Raw genomic sequence first — 20,746 nt, 5'->3', positions numbered from 1 at the left:
TGGATTCCTGGAGCTTGAGTCACGTTTAAGAACACCTTGACTTATATTTAAAGAGAACAATACTCATTTAAATACGGCATTTTCCACGAAGCAAGTTAGTCATGAAGCTGAGCTTCTAGCCTATGAAAGCGGCCTTCCGAGCCTCAGCGGTAGAGATGAAGTACCTACTCCTTGTAGCGGACTTCCACCAAGCTCTCTTAAGTGCATCAAGAGATTCACGCGAGCATCTGTGGCCTTTTATGAGAATGGTCTAGAAAGAAATATGTCTCACTATCATCAAGGTGCTCCACGAAGTACTTACTCCTCGTATCGCATCTCCACGACGCTCTCATCGGACCTCCAATGCTCTTAGTAGTTCACACGAGCATCAGAAGAGTTCTATAGAATCCTGGTATAGACTAGGAATATGAGCTTACCATCGTCAAGGTGGAGCTCTGCCGCGGCCTTTGGTGGCGTCGGTGGTGGAGATGTCGTGCTCCACGAAGTACTCCTTGTATCACATCTCTATAACATTCTCGTTGGTGCCCCAGGGCTCCGAGTGGTTCACGCGACCATACGAGGAGTTCTATAGAATCCTGGTATAGACAAGGAATATGAACTTACCATCGTCAAGGTGAAGCTCTGCCGCGGCTTTGCGGGCGTCGGCGGTGGAGATGTCGTGCTCCACGAAGTACTCCTTGTATCACATCTCTATAACATTCTCGTTGGCGCCCCCAGGGCTCCGAGTGGTTCACGCGACCATTCCAGGAGTTCTATAGAATCCTGGTAACTAGGAATATGAGCTTACCATCGTCAAGGTGGAGCTCTGCCGCGGCCTTGCGGGCGTCGGCAGTGGAGATGTCGTGCTCCACGAAGTACTCCTCGTAGCGCATCTCCACGACGCTCTCGTCGCACCTCCAATGCTCTTAGTGGTTCACACGAGCATCTGAGGAGTTCTCTCGAATCCTGGTATAGACTAGGAATATGAACTTACCATCGTCAAGGTGGAGCTCTGCCGCAGCCTTGCGGGCGTCGGCGGTGGAGATGTCGTGCTCCACGAAGTACTCCTTGTATCACATCTCTATAACATTCTCGTTGGTGCCCCAGGGCTCCGAGTGGTTCACGCGACCATACGAGGAGTTCTATAGAATCCTGGTATAGACTAGGAATATGAACTTACCATCGTCAAGGTGAAGCTCTGCCGCGGCTTTGCGGGCGTCGGCGGTGGAGATGTCGTGCTCCACGAAGTACTCCTTGTATCACATCTCTATAACATTCTCGTTGGTGCCCCAGGGCTCCGAGTGGTTCACGCGACCATTCGAGGAGTTCTATAGAATCCTGGTAACTAGGAATATGAGCTTACCATCGTCAAGGTGGAGCTCTGCCGCGGCCTTGCGGGCGTCGGCGGTGGAGATGTCGTGCTCCACGAAGTACTCCTCGTAGCGCACCTCCACGACGTTCTCGTCGTGCCTCAGGTGCTCGGAGTGGTTCACGCGGGAGGTGTTCGCGCGTCCCGTGCCCACCGGCTTGGAAGCTGCCGCGTGTCTGACCTAGGAGTGATGAAACATTTAGCTAGAAACCCAGATTTAATGAAAAAAAGTTCAATGACAATAATGACATCCAACATACATTTTTATTGCAAAATAATAGCTAATAAACACACAACCAGTGTTTAGCTGGAAGTGCAGGTCTGTGCTTAAGTTACGACGGTCATGTTTAAATTCTCTGACGATGAATTATGACGTAATTTTTTCGGACTTTTTATTCTTTTGTTCCGGTTTTTTCGAATATTGTTTTTCCATTGAGCACAACTAGTTGATCGGCTCAGTTCTCTCTCTCGTGAATCCCTCTTCATGTAGAAAGCTACGTCAATGCAATTCTGTATCCTTTTTTAATACTGCTAAAAAGACTTACCAACACCTCTGGCACCCTGAAGATGACGTCTCCCGCGACAACTGCCAGCAGAGGCAAGACGGCCCACGCCGCCACCATCCCATCTCACTCTTAGTGTAGCGCCGCTCGCACTGAAAACAAAAAACGATGGTTGGTGCATGGACTCCCCAAACTTTAGGAAGGCTTTGTTATCTTAAAGGCATTCTCTCCCATAATAGTTTAAGTCTAAGTAGAAATTAGTGGTTATAAAGGACTTTGATCCTTTTTGTGTCGATAGGTCAAAAATGTATTTCGACACGATTTCTAATCACTTTCACCATTATTAGAAAGCGCACGCCTAGCATCGGATGCGCCGGTGCAGCGGTGCCGTGTTCATCCTCATTGCGAGCAGTTAGCATTTCCCACTGGTCTCCAGTTCGGTGCAGCCTTCTTGGAAATGCTGGTGCACTTCCATAGGGTTGCCAAACCTAATTTATTTAAAATTCAGAATGTTTTGGCTTAAACTTTTTCATTTTTTTTAATTCAAAATCTGTAAACTTTATTTCCTGAAAATGCTCAACTTTCCTATTTGAAATCAAAAAATCAAAATCAAAAATATTTATTCAGTTTAGACCACAAGTGGCACTTATGAACGTCAAAATGTAGTAAAAAATAAAAAAGAAGAAGAAACCCCCAATAATCTGCAATAATAATGAACAAGACAATTCTAAGGTGGAGGTAAGGTAAAGTGCAAGACTACAATAAACTTGATTGTCTTAATTTTTAAAATTCATTACAATTTAACTTCTTTTTTGTATTCGAACATAAACTGTATATCGAACATAAACCAGGCAGGCAACCCTCGTGAAGGACACTGCACTGGATACCATTAAGCATCTAATAGTTCTATTGTATTGGGCTCGTAAATTCGCAGCGCGAATATCGTGTTGCGCTTCTTGAATTTATAAGGATCTTTTATACTGATAGGTGCTAAAATGCATAGCAAATTACTTTTCAAACACCTAGGTATTTAGTGGAGAGGTAGGTAACTAACATCCTGTCTCTAAAATAATTTATTTGTAACCTAGCTAGTATTTTAGAATACATAATACAACTCGCTCATGTCGGGTTTGAACTGGAGACTCTTGCTAGACTGAAGCGCAGTTACTTTTGTCAATTAAGCTACAGGGGTTCAGCCCAACGCACGTTTGAACATCACGTTCCAATACTTTAGCATCATTTAACGATAATTGAAAATACGTGATAACTTTAATTAATTAATTGAACTGAAATGTTTAGTAAACATCCGTAATCTACTTTAGATCAGTGAAATATTTAAGAACCTGTGTTTACAGCTTCTCGAAATCTGATTTCATTTCTCTGATCTCAGTCAATTCTACTTTCTTTCGTCATGCTGCTTCAGTCTCGACTCTCGAGGGTTGCTCAACAGTCATATGAGTAGAAATCAGAGTAACTTGATCCAATGAAAAAGCGTCCAAAAACTTTTATATTTATCCATAAATAGTTAGTCAGTTTGTCCCAAGTCCCTCCGCGTCGTGCCACTAGTCTCGTAGGTCAGTCACATCGCGGCGAGCAAATTGCAGCATTCGTATGCAACCCGCGCCTGCCTCGCAGCGCGTGTGGTTGGAGGTCCTGCTCACATGCTGTCCAGAAGAGAAGGACAGAAGTTCTAATGCTAATGAGCATTCTTACGACTTAGCTGTGATTGATTTTGCAATATCGTTTTGAAGGACTTCAATAAGAAAATTAACTAAGTATTAATAAATATTTAGTATTATTTTACACTACCGTCAACTCTTTCAGGCAGATTTGGTTCCATCTAAGTACTAGTTCTTGTTTTCTAGATATTATGAGACATCAAACCGACAAAAATATTTACTCGTACTTAATAACTACTTAATACTTACCTACTTTCCATACCATTTCAAATTCTACTTTTTGGAAGCGAGCTTTTTACAGAGGCTTATCTGAAAATACTTTTCATTTCGATGTAGAGAAGTTGACAATTAACCCTTCTCGTAAAACTTTTTATTGTTAATCATGCTAGTTAACATAAAACGGACCATACGGTGCTAGATACTTTAAAATTATACGTTGTAAATCTCTCCATAAACCTAAATATGCCAAGGTCGCCAACCGAAATACCTCCTGGGTTGAAACCCACATTGTTACACATTGTTTTCGTAACATAAAATATAAGACGCGGCCCATATTGTAGTGGACATCAAAGAGCTTATACTGTGGGTAGGTAGGACGGTAGCTGGTGGATCGCCGGAGTGCGGATTTACGAGGTTTTGAAACAGGGTAAAGTGCTCGCCGGGACTGACACTAAACGCTTTTCACGACTGTTGTTAGTTATATTATTAAATGGCCAGTTAAGATTATTTCTCTGTTTGTCTCTAAAACTGTACATTTCAAATTTAACTGTATTTCAGCGATGTTTTGAAACTAGAGAAGAGCGATGAATCTTTCCATTCCAATTCATTAAACTTCAGCTTTTAATAATGTTTGTTGTTTGCTCAAAAACTTTATAGAGATAACGTGATGGTGTAAAATAGATATGAGAACTTTTTTGAAAGTATTCTCATAAAAAGTCGTAGAATGACTACATAAATTTTCTCACTAATTATTTATCGTTGAACACGCTTAATTGACTTAAAATTTAATAATCGCAACGTTAGTGGATTTCTTCCAACGGTTCAAGTTAGGGCCTGCTGATGCATAATCATCAAAGCCAGCTAATGGAATAGGCATCGTTTGTGTACCTTTAGTGGGTCAGTAGGGCTCGTAGGGCTCCGTGCTCGCGCGCACGTATTCGGGAACCGTTAGAAGGATGCACCTGGTTACAAGTGAATCTATCAATATTCAGCGTTTAGTATGTGATTAAAGTCATCATCGTCAATCGATCATTATGTATTTTGCAGAAAACCATTTGCTATAGGATCAAGTAGTAGAGTCTAGTCTTTTGAAGGACTGTAGGTTGTTATTGACGTTGTTGATCAATTTCCAATAGACGTTATGCCATTAATTTAACTGTCTGAAAATTGTATTGGATTCCTGGAAAATCCTTTAGATGAAAATAAATATGACAAATAAAAATATAGCAGAGTCGCTTACAAAGTGTTCAAACTTTATGTTTAGTCACCATAATACAAGTTCTGGTTAGTTTGGGCATAGATAAATTGGCATAAATAGATAGCATTTAAGTTTCGCAGTTTAAAACCGTGTTCCACTAAGAAATCACATGACGCATTTTCTATTTATTTTTAACCTTGATTTTATCCCGATTCGGATTACACTCATCGGTAGGATTTACTTCCATTTTTACGACACACATTTTATTGAAGTGTTAACAGCAGCCGAACGGGCACGATAATGCATCCTCAAGGATGCTCTATGAATGCCATCTCATTATTTTAACTATTTTTACCAGCGTGTGAACTATTCCGTTGGTAGAGGTGGTGATTCACTCTTATTTTCATGTATTCAAGTGAAATGTTTCTTGAAGTCCAATTTAAAACTTTTTAGGCCCGATTCGACCAAACTTTTATCCGATAATAACTCCCGGTATAACTGGCACATTGACAGTTTCAGTATGGGAAATATTATGTCAAAACTGACGATTTATTCTGAGATTAATATTCACTCCATTACTGGTCGAATCTACCCTTACGCCGATCCCCACGGTTTTGGTAGTCTAGTGCTTAGAGTTTGAGACGTTGATCTAGGTTGAAGTAGGTCCTAGGTTCAATTTTCAAACAAAATCACATTGCGTATTATTTCCATTGGTTAGGACATTGTAGACGAAATTGATTTTCCAAAATATGATCCTAATCCGAAGGATAGGATTATGCAATGTTGATGTATGATGATAGCTGCTTCTAAAGTATAGGTAATAAAAAGAGAAGTCGTGTTTAGTGAGTAATAAAATCACTTTTATGCCACAGAATACATTGTAAACAGATAACTAGTTCTATTGCCCGTGAATAGTAAATAATACTATTCATTAGACGCTAACAAGGACGAGTTATGCCATCCCTAGATCGTTAACAGGAGTGTCACAGTCACGACTTTGACCTTCTAACTAAAGTTTGAATAAGTTTGGTCAACATAACACTTTTATAATAACAAGAGCTGGTAAATAATTCGTGACCACTCAATTTATAGAGGTTACAAGAGAATTAATATACCTTTTCAGTTAGCAATTATTATCCACACCAGCATGCACTTACAATAAATCATATCTTTACACTTTACAATTTTGAATAGCTAATACTTGATAACGCCCGTATTCACAAACGATGCTTGCTTAAGGGAAGCAGCAAATCGAACGCACAGTGTTGAATAGAGCTCTGTGATTGGTTTGTTTGTCAACCTGTGCGTCAACGCGCACTGTAAGACCTCATAGTAATGTTTGTGAATACGAGCGTTAGTTCCGCTTTTAAACGGATTTACATTTCTCTGAGATCGCGTACATCACATTATAAATACATGAAAATTAAGATAACCTAACCATGATAACGACTAGAAAACAAAGAAAATTAAACATTCCTTGATTAGTTAATGTTTTTACAATCGATAAGGAAAATGGCGATCGCGGATGGTGTAACGAGAGCGCATAATCGATACTGGAGCGCTGCGCGGGCGCATCTTTGTAACCCGACGCCGCGGTTCCGCTTCCGCGACACATCTGACTTCTCCATTACACTTGCAAACGATTCCTGAACTTTAATGATTTAAAACACATTCTTGCAGTTCAGCTTCTAATCTTTCCCTCCCTCTGTGTATTCGTAAATAATTCTGAAGCACTTAAGTACAAAATATAATAATAAACTAGCTATAACAATACATAAGTGCCACCAATTGGTCTAAATTGAATAAAATATTTTTGATTTTGATTTCGATTTCATACTTTATTTATAGTAGTAAGTCTTCAGGAGTCATCACAATAACATTTTCACTAACAAAATTCGAACCCGCAACGAAAATGGCACTGTTCATCGCCACTATGTAACATGGCTGACTCACACCCATAGCATAAACATAATATTGTGTAATATTAATTAATGGTTTAAGTAAACCTTGTCCTTCTAGGACAGTGGATTCCAAGCACTTGAAAGCCTTTCGAAACTGATAGCTTACTGATAAGATAAGCCGACCCTCTGCCTTCTCTCGCCGCAGCAACTTGCAATGTTTACTTGCGCTTTATCTTAAAGCACTTACTACTTGGTAAATCTATAGCTTAAGTAGGTAAGTGTATTTGATTAAGGTTGATTAAGTAAGAGGTGTAAGAACTCATGATTAATACTTCTTAACTGATACCATTCCTTGTACTTAACCAGGATTAACTATCTTATTTAAAGAAAAGTAACTATTCCTGCATGAGCACCTATGTTATTTTAAATGAAAAAAGGAAATTAGTTCAACTGTGTAACTTGCAGAACATTCAATAATTTTTATTTAGATTTTGTTTTGTCGGCTTAAGTCAGTGTTAAGAGAATCCGGAATTGGGTGCGTCCAATACCAAGAAACTGCCGGAACCTTCTATGGGCGGCTATCAAAATAGTAACTAGTCACATACTTAACAGTTAGGTAATGGAAATTAGTACTCAATATAGGTACACTGAGTACTAATTTCTGTGAATCCCCTGCCGCAGCTTATCTTTATCGCAAGCGGCGTTTGCTCAGCGGGAGCGGCCGCGGCGGCGTCAACAGACCTCTTTGTCGCGGCAGATTTGCCGAAGATAGATAAACTATAACTATATCCTGGCCCGTATCACTAGTGTATGGTACCTTTATCACACGTGTGGATTTGGGACAAATTCTTAATCATATCTTTATGTACCGCTTCTACGGCTATGGTATTTACTTCATTCACCGATCGGTGGGATAATTTAAACAAACACTTCTATAACATATAAATAAGAAATTTAGAGTCAGAGTAATCAGGTTCGGTTTGAGAATGTAGGGGAATTACATAAACGTGAAGTCATACTAATGTTGGGTTGCACGGGTTGCACGGGTTGCACCATCTTACTTTAACTTTGACAAAAGTAAAAAAATTGTTATATTCTATACAAAAAACACCGGTTAACGTTATAGTTACGGTCAAAATTAGCTGGTGCAACTCAGCCTAAGGAATCTAATCTATGTTCCTAATCTCTATGTACAAACCTTTTATCTATAATACTTAATTTTGGTAAATCTCTCTTTATTTATTTACACTTTGTAAGAGCTTTACTACTACATGCAGACGTTCTATGTATTGCATTTCTCGAGTAGCGGTCAGAATGAGAACGGTGTCGGCGCTACAAAAACTCTCCCGAGACCAATTGGACTGAATAACTGACACTTAGGTTGTTTTTTAGCATCAGTCTCTTTCAATACTGTACTTTACCTTTTTATGCTACCAAAATATTAGATGAATTACAGTTACATTGCATTTCTAGAAAGTAATAATGTAAAGGAACGCGTTATAAGAATATTGCTTTAGTTTTCAATCACATTCAATTTAAAATCAGAAACAGTCTATGTATGATTTAATTTCGGTACGATTCCCAGTGGGGGTAAAGTTTTCTGTTCGGTTTAGTAGTTGGTAGGGCTTATTCTAAGTCTTCCATTTGAGTTTAGTTATCAGAATCAGACTCTACCAGCGATTGATATATCCCAAAGTATAGTAATAAACTAAACACAAATTATAACTTAGTCTGTTTTTACAATTAACACATCACTTTACACGTGCAAAAGTACTATTTATCATTGAACATTCGATCGTAAGTAATAAAATACAATGTTGTTTACGGCGACAACAAAATTTTCACTCAATTTAAATTGTTTATTTCCTTTTATGTAAAGCCTTTTAGATATACGAGTCGTCGTGGTTATGAGTCACGTTATTACTATAACTTAGCACCTAAGCACAATGCTTCTGTTAATGTTAGATTAGAGCAACATAGTGAAGGAATCAATCAACGCATTGTTAATCAGCAATTACAGCTGCCCGCGGAACAAAGTAACGTACCGTTCCGCTCCGTCGCTGCTGTTGAGTTCATCTATAGATTGTAAATATGCCGTTTTTGCCTTTTAATAAAAACCGACGTACACCGTAATAATTTATCAGTCCAGTTGTTACTATCTGTTGACTTGCACCAAATTATAATCTAAGACTCATTTTGAACAGAAAGTTGCTATTAGTGTAAGTCATCAAACAAGTTTGTGCTGAAACGTTTCTCTATATGTTACCTGATCAGTAGTTTTCACGTAATAATAACATGATACTTTCTGCTCATTCTCAGCAACTTGCATCACATGATGCCGGCCAAGATTCCTTTCATCTTTATAAGTTGTAACAGCTGGAGCCAAAAACCTGGAGTCAGACTTATGAGTATTTGCTGAACATCATGTATTTTTGAATCCAAATGCGGGTGATCCAAGAATATAACCAAACTAGGATCAAAAACACTATTTCACCGTGTTTACTCTATTTGATGCTATATGCGCCTTTAGAGGGACATGGTAACCGAAGCAATCCCATCGAAAATACAATATTACCTACATGAAAAATATGTCTCTACCTTTTTTCCGGTTAATGCTCCTTTCTTTGTCTCCCGTTCATTGATAAAATAAAATATAACTGACCGATCCGCACACGCATCGCCGCGCTCCAGTAGGCCCTCGAAGGGTTCTCCGCTCAAGCGTGCTGTCACTACCATTACAACACCACTTATTTCATCACTCATTTACTTTACAGTTTACACAATTATTCTGGGCATAGGGCTTGATAGTTTGTTTCAATGTAAAGTTTGTTAAAATAAGTTTTCACGTTAATTTTTTCCAATAATAAATATTGTGTCCCTAGTATTTATACGTAGAATCAGTGAATATTATAAATACTAAAACCGTTTGGTTCAAGTCTCTAAATTTCTTCATAAACTGAAAGCTCAACTACTTCAGAGTAAAATAGCTTCCAAAAACCATGCAAGTAGAGTAGTGAATTCGCCCTAATTTGAAATAGAACTACGTAATTGGTAGTCTCTACGAAATGTTCGTAGCAATCAGGAGCGCTTAATGAAGCTGCGAATAAATATACTTGATAATAATTCTATAATAACGAGCAACAAGTATTACAAAGTAATGAAGCATATGTAACACAATTAGTGGCTTCGATATTAACTAGAGTATTATGCCAGTAGTATAAAAAATATTATGTTAGGTTACATGAAGTACCGATAAAAAGTAATAACCGCAAAATTTTGTAACAGTCATTGACTAACGTATTCTTACTGTTCGTACTTTTTAAAGTTAACCGAAGTTTGGTATCGCTCCCTATCGTCCGTTGACCTTCAGTCACGGGTCGTCGACCCGCCCTAACGCGAGGGGTCCCAGCTTGGGGCAGGTGGGCCCCGTGCCCCCGTCTCATCCGAAGTAGGTCAAGACACACACTGTCTGATTTTGAATGGGGTGACTTAATCCGTGAACACTTTACTTTCGAGTCGATGGATTAAATTCAGTGTAAGAATAATAAGCCAGAATAATAGGCGCAGACCACCGACTTTTACTTGGCCAATAGTTGGTTCGGGCTGAAAGTGCGCACTTTACACCGATTTGGTATCGGCCGATTCTTCATACCTACAATAAATGCGGGCTCAACTAGTCGGTGGTCTGTGCCTAGCCTAAAGGCAATAAAGTCGGTTACTGCAAAAATCGGTTTATTCAAAAACCTCAATCATCACATAGGTACTCGTACGTAATTAGGTTAATCAATAAGATCACTTTGTATGAATCCGCAATTCATTCGCATAAAATCCAACACAAAGCTCTTGTATTATAAAAGGGGAGCCCTACCTACAACATACAAAGTCCGCGTATCCGCCCGTCGCGAGATGCGACAATGGAGCCTCCACAAAGGAAACTCTACACAAACATGATAATATAATATGCTTGATAGACATTATTATGTTAATACGGCGGCGACTCAATGCGGAATAACACCGGCCTGCTCTACATTCGCTGGTCACGGGAATTTCAGTCGACTGATATTGTCACTTGGCAAGATATGCGCTTGATAGGCCACGCTAGAGTTTAATAATCCATCTACAATCTACATATTATAAAACTAGCTTTCCGCCCGCGGCTTATTTTTTGGTTTTTTATATGTATACTAACCTATGACACTCAGCAATAATGTGGCTTTCTATTGGTGAAATTTTTAAAATCGGTTCAGTAGATCCCGAGATTACCCCTTACAATTTAACAAATATACAAACACACAAACTTTACATCTTTATAATATTAGTATAGTTTGGGATATGGTTAACTAATTCACTATTTCGTCTTAGTAGCCGAAGTATAGAAAAAATATTCGTTTCCCTGATTTCACGACTCCATCATTTAATGGTTTTGTTATTTATTTAATGCTTTTAGTTACTACATATTTAGAGTGGTTTCATCTCAATTTTTTTTTTATATCGATTCATTATTTAGTAAATTAATAATAAAGAAAGACGACTAACAGACGACAATGTTCTGTTCAAAGCTAAGCAAACGTTTATGATCTATGTCCGCTCAAAAGTCTTAACTCTACTAGGATTGTTTTGTTACATTCGTGGCTTTGTAACGTTAATATTGCTCTACAAATGATCCCAATTTAAGTAAAGTCGCTTCTATTCAACTTATTATCAACCTATGAATGGCAAATCGCGTAACGCGCAGTCATAATCGCTCGGAAGTGGGCGCGGCGCGCGCGCAGACAAAGCGATGAATTATGCAGTAGAATGCGCGCCTTTGGCGATAGATCCACATGTCGCTTATCGCGGAATTACTTAGTACCTTTTACTAGCTAATTTACCGCTAACTTCAATTTCAAGTGAAAAAAAATAATGGAGTCCTGAAAAGTACCTACATAGATCGGGTCGACTCTACGTCCTGTTGACCACTCAAGTACACGTGCGATTCAATGAATGCGATCCATCGCAGTAGGTACCAAAATTCTTTTGTAACATGTAATAGTGTATAGGTACTTGTCCATAATTTAAACTGTGAACCTTAAATGTAATGACCGACTAAGTCCAGAAATTGTACTAATGCGCGAAGGTAATTCGCTGATTTAGCCGGTAAATAGGATGTCCTGGCCCGAATCCACCTTGAGGCGATTTAGGCAATTCGTGTCTTTTGCGACACTTGGGTACTTTGCTCATTGACGGGCTGGTCGGAAAATGAAGTCCATTTAAAGATAAACGGAGTTTTAGATATTCACAAGGTGAAGTCTTCAGACACGCGAACCGGATTATGACAAAAGAAATACAAACATCTATACAGCAAGGTCGAAGGATTCCACTTTGGAGCTATCAGCTGAATCTGTTACATCAGGGGCAGTAGCATCGATTGTACAAACCTATTTGTGCAAAATGTATTAGAAATGAGGGTCCCATAGAAAAGTAAATCTTATTTTCAGATATTTTTATAGCCAAACTGTAAGTGCCCCGGACACTCATTTTTTAAACCTCTGTAGTATTTCCGCCGTATTACTTAACATTACTCGTACACTATAGCATGTTCCGTTTCAAAAACAAACCAATTAATCATCTTAGTATTACAATAGCATTTCAACCTTCGATTCGTCCAACTGAACTTGAAACCTAAGTGTTTATTATTCGTCCAATATCGGTTAGTAGCATCAATAATCGGTTCCTAGAGCCTGCCGCGTCAGCTGATTTGCACACAATGATACAAAAACGCGGTGAAGCAACACTAGCTCACCAACCGATTGCGCTTTCTCATACTTACAATAGGCTAAGGCAAACACAGTCATTCGTTGTTTTTGCTAATAAAATCGAAAAAATTTCATAATAGTCGCGTAAACCGCGTAGTTAAGTTGTATTGTACGGTAACTCGCGTAACAGATGCAGTCAACAACACACAATATCGTGTTTTGATTTTAAAATTGTAAAGTACACATTGATTTGTTATTATTTTAGATAGAGGTGCGTAACTTTTCCTTTAGTTACTTGAATTACCTTCGAAATAAATTTTTGGCGTTATTGTTCTCTGGAATATAATTTCACAAGAAATCGTTATTATCAGTCTTCAACGAAATCAAGTATAACGCTACTTCTACACTACACTATCTCTATCGGTGCGATCTTGTCCTTAAAAAGTTTACAAACAATGAATCTCTATCTAGAATCATAGTCTAGCTCACACACGCTAGAGTTGTCACGTCTATGTTCATAGGCATTGTGTTTCAGCTATTCTCAGCGTATTTCTCAAGTAAGTAGCTCCACGTCAAAAACCCATCTAGTGATCTATGACTGGTATCACGTCCCAAATCAAGCATCAATGGTAGTAAAGTCAACGTTAGCGTTTCTACAATCGCCAGGTCATCGCGGCTCACTCGGCCGGTGCCGATTTTATAATCAGCACGATCAAACATTAGAGTTAGGCGTAATGTACACTGCTTATTTTTTAAGCACAAAATGTCTGAATAATGTTCTTCTACTGGGTGCCACCAGCCCCCCTAGACAAAACGCACTTTTTGATCGATTCGAAAATCGAATCCGTCAAAACTCCATACAAAAAAGGGGCTTTTCGACCACTTTTCGACTGGTTTGCGATTATAATTTGCACTTTGTCTAGACCCACAGATTCTGCCATGGTCATCCTGCGAAAGAACACGAAGGTTTGTCTGTAATGGGCTAAACCTGTCACTCTGCCGTAAGGTTTTATGATATTGTCATGCTTCTTTTTTCTGAGTTCTTCCACTAAAAGATTATGACACCTAGTCATAAAGATTAAAACTCTGGACCGTATTTTCACGGATTCGGAAAGGACGTAGTGCAAAACCGCTCTTATAGGTGAATATCGTTATCAACTTCATTAATTCTTGCAGGAATATGTATTAAATGTACGATTAGCTGACCGGTACTTCGTGTACACGTAGCCTTAGGTTTGATGAATGAGTAGCTTGGATTGATTACCGTGACTCATGCTTCACGAAGGGCTGAGTTTTATTTCGCATGGTGTTCGTACATTAAGAAATAAAATGTGACCTTTCAAGTGTCGGGATAGTTAGTTCACAGTTCATCGTAACAGTTTCCATGCACGATATGTGAGGACCTTAACTGAAGTCTGCACGAAACTGTATAATAATAGAAGCGGTGATTTTGAAATACTCTTTGCATTAACTTCAATTAACGAAATAGGCCAGCGGTGGACGCTATATTAATGAACGTTTTATACTAAGCCATGTTTACTACTTACCGTAAGTTAGTTAAAATCCATTTATTGACAAGCGATGTGTCACCATTCTTCTGCAGTAAAACAGAGATGCTCAGTAAACTCATTTTTTTTACAACCTAACCTGTCAGCTGGTACCTAAATGTAAATGAAATTGTATGATGGTCTAAAAAATTGCAGGAGTTTAACTAAAAAAACTTCGAAAAAATTATTCAACCGCTTCTACTAAGTAATCGTTGACGATCAGCCAAATGATACGAAAAAGGAATACCTACCTAATCAGGCGCCGTATGAGTTTATGGCTATACATGTTTTATTACCTGTCTACGAGGTGTGGCTATTAAATAACGAGACTGATGCTGCTACAGGAGAAGTGCGCATGCGCCTAGCGCCAGCAACCAACAGCTGTTAGCGTGAAGCCTTCTCTTTCGAATGAAGTGCCTCTCGCTTCTGTAAACAAATTAGTATAGCCGTAGTCTTCGTTCGCAGTAGAGTTGTTTTTTTGTTTCGCCGGAAAAATGTTAAGTATAACCACAGAATAAGTAATAGTACAGGTACAGAAGGATTACTCCGCAAGACGATTTAAATAAATGCGAGTCTTGCTACGACGCGATAAAGTGGAATTCAACTCGCACAGCACTACGTACCTACAATTTTATTCACCTACAAGTTTTGTCTCTTTCTATCGCGTGCCTCTGAACTCTTCTTACGCTGTTAGGGTTGCTGTCTAGTGAAAAAATAATTTATCTACTTATATACTATACCTTTCAGCATCTTTAGGAAGCGAAAAAAAAGATAAATCCGGTAGATTTCTTTTCGAATTTAAACACCCGAACGCCGCACAATATTTCTTTCTCTTTATGTCCATTTTTAAATAATACTTCGATCATAGAATTAGGTACCTACTACAACGAACGCCAGCGTCCTGACGGGCGCGCGCGTGAAACTCGACTGATATAATACCCGCCGGCGGGGCGCTTCGCTGTAGGTAATTATCGGATGTACCGCGCGGAGTGAGCCAGGCCTGGTATAACAGTATCTAGCAACGAATTGTTGTGAAATTTCATATGAAACTTGAAAAAACCGCTACTGAAACTTATAATTTATTGAAAGAAGTGTATGGCAATGAATTTTTATCGCTTGCACGTGTTTTTGAGTGGTTTAATCCTTTTTAAAATGGCCAAGAAGACGTTCAAGATGATTCACGCCCGGGTCGCCCTTCCGCGTCAAAAACTGATGACAATATCGAAAAAATCGGTAATCTAATTCGAACTGACCGTCGGTAAAGTATTCGTGCGATTGCTGAAACTGTACGAATTGATAAAGAATCCGTACGGTAATATTTGCCGTACGGATTCTTTATCAATTCGTATCGTATCACAATTTTACACATGCAAAAAGTGTGTGCCAAAATGGTGCCTAAAATTCTCACTTTTGAACAACAAGAAGCTCGCAAAAATGTTTGTACTGACACTTTGAATGCCTTATTCGCCGGATCTTGCGCCGTGCGACTTCTATCTGTTTCCTAAGGTGAAGTCTGCATTAAAAGAACCAAGATTTGAGTCTGTTGAAGCTGTGAAAGAGAAAGCGGCACGCGTCTTGAAGGAGCTGACAGAAGAAGACTTCCAGCACTGTTTCGAACAATGGAAGATTCGCATGGAGCGTTGTAGAGATAGAGGAGGGGTGTATATTGAGGGTGATATTATGTAAAAAAGTATAAAATCAAAATAAAATGTTTTACAGCGTCAGTCTCGTTATTTAATAGCCATACCTCGTATCTTAAATGAAAATGATTATGTCGTTCCTTGCAAGTTAGTACGTTAAAAAAGTCTAAAGTCAAAGTCAAAGTCAAAATTTCTTTATTTGTGTAGACTAATAAATAGTTGTTACAAATCGTCATTTTGCTCTTAAGGAGCCTCTACATGTCTCATAATCTTTTTACCCTACCAGCGCTTCGAGACCAACATTTGGCAAGTGCTGAGAAGAAGCGCCGCAACAAACTCAGTCACCACTGTCTGCCGGTTAAAAATAAATAGAGCAGTAGTAGTACATTCGATTCAGGAGCAGTTCACTGAATTTACCATACATTCTTGTATGGTGTATCTTATAAGAATGGGTATACAAAATTGCGTGGTATATTAAACAAGGTAGTGACGTGCTAATATCTAGACTACAGATTAGGATACTTAATAAATACTAGTAGAAATGACTCGCATACATAAATTTGAATAACTAGGATTGACCAGTCCCCGAAAGCAGCGCCTGTTCACAGACATGACTACTACTACCTCTACTCCTACTGTTTCTCAGGCGGCGTATCAACCTAGGCGGCGTAAAGTGTAAACTCGAATTGTCCCAATTGAGGAATTGAGGCCTGTGAACATCCAAATTGGTAGAAACACGCAACTACTTGAGATCTCCGGGATGTTCTCTGTAGCTGTGCCTTAAATAAATAAATAAAATAAAATAAAATAAAAAAATACTCGAAAGGATTTTAGGATACAGTGGAAAACACAAATGGTTAAATAATTTGATCAAATTCTTTGACTCTTAGAAAACGCAAGTTCGCCAAATGAGTTCAAAATTAAATCTCTCCTTAAATAAGTACATAGTTTGTGGTTTTTGAATGTTTTATGTATGTTTAATAACAATGTAATTCCTGTGTGTCTGTCGTTGATCTCTGCCCCAAGAAAACAATAGAAAATATTAATGTTTTGACAAGGGTTCACGATGACAGTCAGTTGTTTGGAGACCCTGATTTCTCGCGTCAAGGTCCCAAAACATCAACATCCTAAAATATTGTAATAAATAAATATATTTACCATTTTCTTCAGTAAAACACTCAATGCTAAAGGCCATGTCTACTATTCTTTATTTAAACATTTCGTGTCGATCCTTCTTTTTGATCATATTTTGGTCCTAACTGTAATGTAGCAGGTTCCTTCAGAAACTTCTCATCCTACGTCTCCCAATAACTTTCATTTACCTAATTCGCCTAGGATATCCCTAAGCTAAGACTTTAAGAGCTACCCAAGCTTAAACACATAGGATAACCCTCTGTGGATAATATAACGAACTATGAACTTAAATTCGAGATTGAGATTCGCTATATCCGCGTCCCCAAGTTACCTTACTTTATAATAGGACTCTATGGAAATCCATTGTCAATTTGTCATAAACAAAGGCCTTTTTTATTTTTCCTAAAGTAATCCGCCACTTTTCAGTAGGTTCTTCTGATCTGAGCAATCAGCCGTCCTTTGAAAGTGAACTCTGGCGTGTCTGCTCTGGCGCAGCCGACACGCGAGCGTTTGCTTTCAATCAACTCAGGTGACATCGTAAAGACGCCAATATGTTCAGTAAAACCGCAATAAAGCTGGATACAGTAACCGTTTGGCAATGAACTTAACATCTTTAGTCAATCAAAATTAAGTAGGAATGTGGATTGAGGGAATTATCTGAAATTATGGCGCATTGGCGCCATTTAAAATAAATAAATAAAATTTCAACGCAATGGTGTTCCATTGCTGTTTATTTGTTGGTAGAGTCATTCAGAAAACGATATTTTTCTTATTATCTTACATGTAAACTACTTAGGTGTGTAATTCCTTTAACAACTTCAATATGGTTGTCCTCTTATATTATTTCCGTTTGCTAGTATGTAGAGCGGTCCTTTAAACAGATTCATTTAAATTCTGCCTTAATAATCAATAATATCGATTCACAACATTCACCACCTTTATCTTTTTACCTGAAAATCCTAAATCCCTTTATTAATCCGTCTGTCGGTTCGGCCTCCGAGACCATTAAAAACAACTTGAAACGAACTACCTATGAATAAGTTTAGATAGGTTACCTACTCTTTGTTGTTCGTACCTACGTTCAATATTTCGATATAAATAGATAAATAGTTATAATCCTTATTAACGACTATTTAATCCGCCTAAAAGATTATTTAAGCTTTAAACTGTCAATCCTATGACCGAGTAGAGTCATTAATCACTTTATCACCGGCCTTATCATAGGACTACTGAACGTCCCAAATCCGGACATACTACAATAATATTTGTCGGCTCTCTTTGGATTAAGACATCATAACGACTTACAAGATTGATCGATTCGTTGAGCCTCTTGATAATATTCCGAAATAAGGTTTGTAGGTACCTAATACTTCGAAAGAACAGCAAAAATAAACGAAAATTAGTTCTTTTATCAAAACGATTTTGAACCATCGTAAGATTCGCCTAACTCAACTTACCGCTCAAAAGGCGAATGTAACATTATTGTTTAGAGCTTACAAAGCTTCAGCTTTATAGAAAGTTTTCTTTTACGGGTTATTATAAACAGCTTCCGAAAGATTTTTAGTTAAGATTAGCAACTCTACCTTTTTCTCAAAAAGAAACGTTGTTTTTATTATCGGACTGGGCTGAGTAGAGGCTAGATCGACCACATTTTCTTTGCTTAACTGCTACACTGTTTAGTAGCTATGATTGGTGACTGACAGTGGTTAACGCCAAGAGAATTAGACATCAAACGTGCTTTATACTTCCTCTGCGTAAAAAGGGCTGTCCTCTGTGCCTACTAGACCGTGCCAGGCAATCAGCTACGCTATTACCACAGTTTACAATACACAAGGGTGTTACTTCATATTACGGCGCGTTAGCAGTCGCCGATAAATGACTTTGTTTAGCAAACTAACGTGCGTAGCTTTGCGCTTAAAGTAACTATGGATTGAACACAGTTTTGATTTTACTCTACATAATTTTATTGCCTAACTACCTATCTCCTTTTAAATAAATAAATAGTTTGTTTTACAGAGCAATTTAATATAATATTTACGCTTTTTTACCAACTTGGAATCCAATAATCTCAAAAATAACATCTCTATCATAACTAGGACGTAAACATTATATAAATTATTTTGTATCGATTGAAAATAAAAGCATACTTACATACTAACGTTAATATGATAACATTAACTTTTTACCTGAGTTACGCTAATCAGTAACTAATTTACTTTAGATTATTATCGGAATATTACAAAAGTTCCGATAAAAAACTAGGAACGATACGCGCAACATAAGAAAAGTTATGATAGACAATAAATCCTAAATCAATTTTACTTTTTCAAAATTTTGTGTTTAAGATACACAGAACAAAACAACCTGCATAAATATTATATTAAACTAATAAAATTAAACTGCAAAGCAACAAGATTTGCAAAGCTCAATAACGTCAAGACTCACAAAGTCACAGCCGGCTTCGGCGATCGATCGGAGGGTGCAACTCCAACCCCTATTCACTGATTATAATTTTCAGTTTCCTCACTACCACTTTTTAATTTAGCACTATTCAGTCACTGCATTTATTTTCGTTGAGACGTAGCGATGTTAGTGCGACGATCGTGACCGACGCGGAGCATCCTTCAACAACCGCAATACGCATGCGTCTTGCGCGGCGGCGGCCACCCGACTGCTGCGCCGCTTTTATCTGTCTAACTAACCCCTTCGGAAGCGGCGGGAAAACGCGCGGGAAATAAAGGAAAATGCCCATCGGTTTTTTATTTTTATTACAAAATCTACTGATACATTGATTAATACAGAAATTAAAAGATAACAATAACGAATTCGTAAGTCTTTAGACCCGCTATTGACAAATCAACAACAAAATTAATATCAAAATAAACTTCATTTGAAAACAATTACATTAATCACAATCGAAACTTAAAAACTAAACATCTTTGACATAAAGTAAAATAATATTCGAATGGTTTATAAAATGCATTGAAAAATTGTTAAGGATTAGATTTGTTAACGGTAAGTACGAGTCCTGTGCCATAAGTTGATATTATGTATTTTTTGATGATTTCTCCATACAATAAATCTCCTCCGCAAAAATGGCTTCCAGACTTGGGAAAAGTTGACAATATGTGCGTTCATTGCGTTTCATATGTACTTATGCCTAATACTTACACGCTAAATTGCCTTAAAAATTAAATCCTTTCGTCCATCCCATTCAAAGTTCTTTCAAAATTCGCCTTTCAAAAGTTATGCCCATTAACAATCCAGATGTCGCTGTTATTCATAAAACAACCATGATTCAAACTGTCCTTATATCAGATTCATATAGCATAAGAAATCATGCAGATGGTGAAATTAATGGTGTATAAAAAATTGATTGATGATGATGATGGTGATGATGAGGGTGAAACATGATGGGCTTGGAGGTGCGATACACACAAAATGAAGTCATTGCTGCACGCTATCATGAGGTCAACGCGAGCAATCTAAGCTTGCAGATGTTATAGCTTTATGTTTGGAAGTGATTACGCGATAAAGTTTTCAATGCGCAAAGGTGGTGAAATTGATGTGACAACTACCAATGAATCTTATTTGTGTGAACCGTCCTTCAGCTGCTAACTGAAATCTAACATTACAAACTTTCCTACAAGGCATAACCCTTTCAAAGTCACTTTTCACGCCCTTTTGAAACGTCATCTGAGATAAGAAGCGAAAACAAAACAAAAAGTTAGCCTATCTTATTCCTAACTAAGCCTAAGTCAGTCTGCCTTTATTCATCGAATGGTGAGTTCAAAAATGGTGCAGATTGGGCGTGTTACTCCCAAGCCGGTCGACACGTAGCA

At 38.2% G+C, this 20,746-nt stretch overlaps 1 protein-coding gene across 1 annotated transcript in view; it reads right to left on the bottom strand.

The window, feature by feature from the left end:
* LOC135080442 (uncharacterized) overlaps positions 1–19,565 on the bottom strand; it is a 33,012-nt gene extending 13,447 nt beyond the window's left edge. The window contains exons 1-3 of the mRNA XM_063975080.1: positions 19,350–19,565; positions 1,894–2,003; positions 1,343–1,529 (exon numbers count right to left, since the gene is read on the bottom strand). Coding sequence (XP_063831150.1) covers positions 1,343–1,529; positions 1,894–1,971 — 265 coding nt within the window. The 5' untranslated portion in view covers positions 1,972–2,003; positions 19,350–19,565. The remainder of the gene's footprint in view (positions 1–1,342; positions 1,530–1,893; positions 2,004–19,349) is intronic.
* Positions 19,566–20,746: the final 1,181 nt, after the last annotated feature.

The sequence above is a fragment of the Ostrinia nubilalis genome, chromosome 18 (genome assembly GCF_963855985.1).
Source record: "Ostrinia nubilalis chromosome 18, ilOstNubi1.1, whole genome shotgun sequence".
NCBI classification, from domain to species: Eukaryota; Metazoa; Arthropoda; class Insecta; order Lepidoptera; family Crambidae; genus Ostrinia; species Ostrinia nubilalis.
Note: the sequence above shows the minus strand (reverse complement) of the source record. Positions and strands in the feature narration are given on the sequence as shown.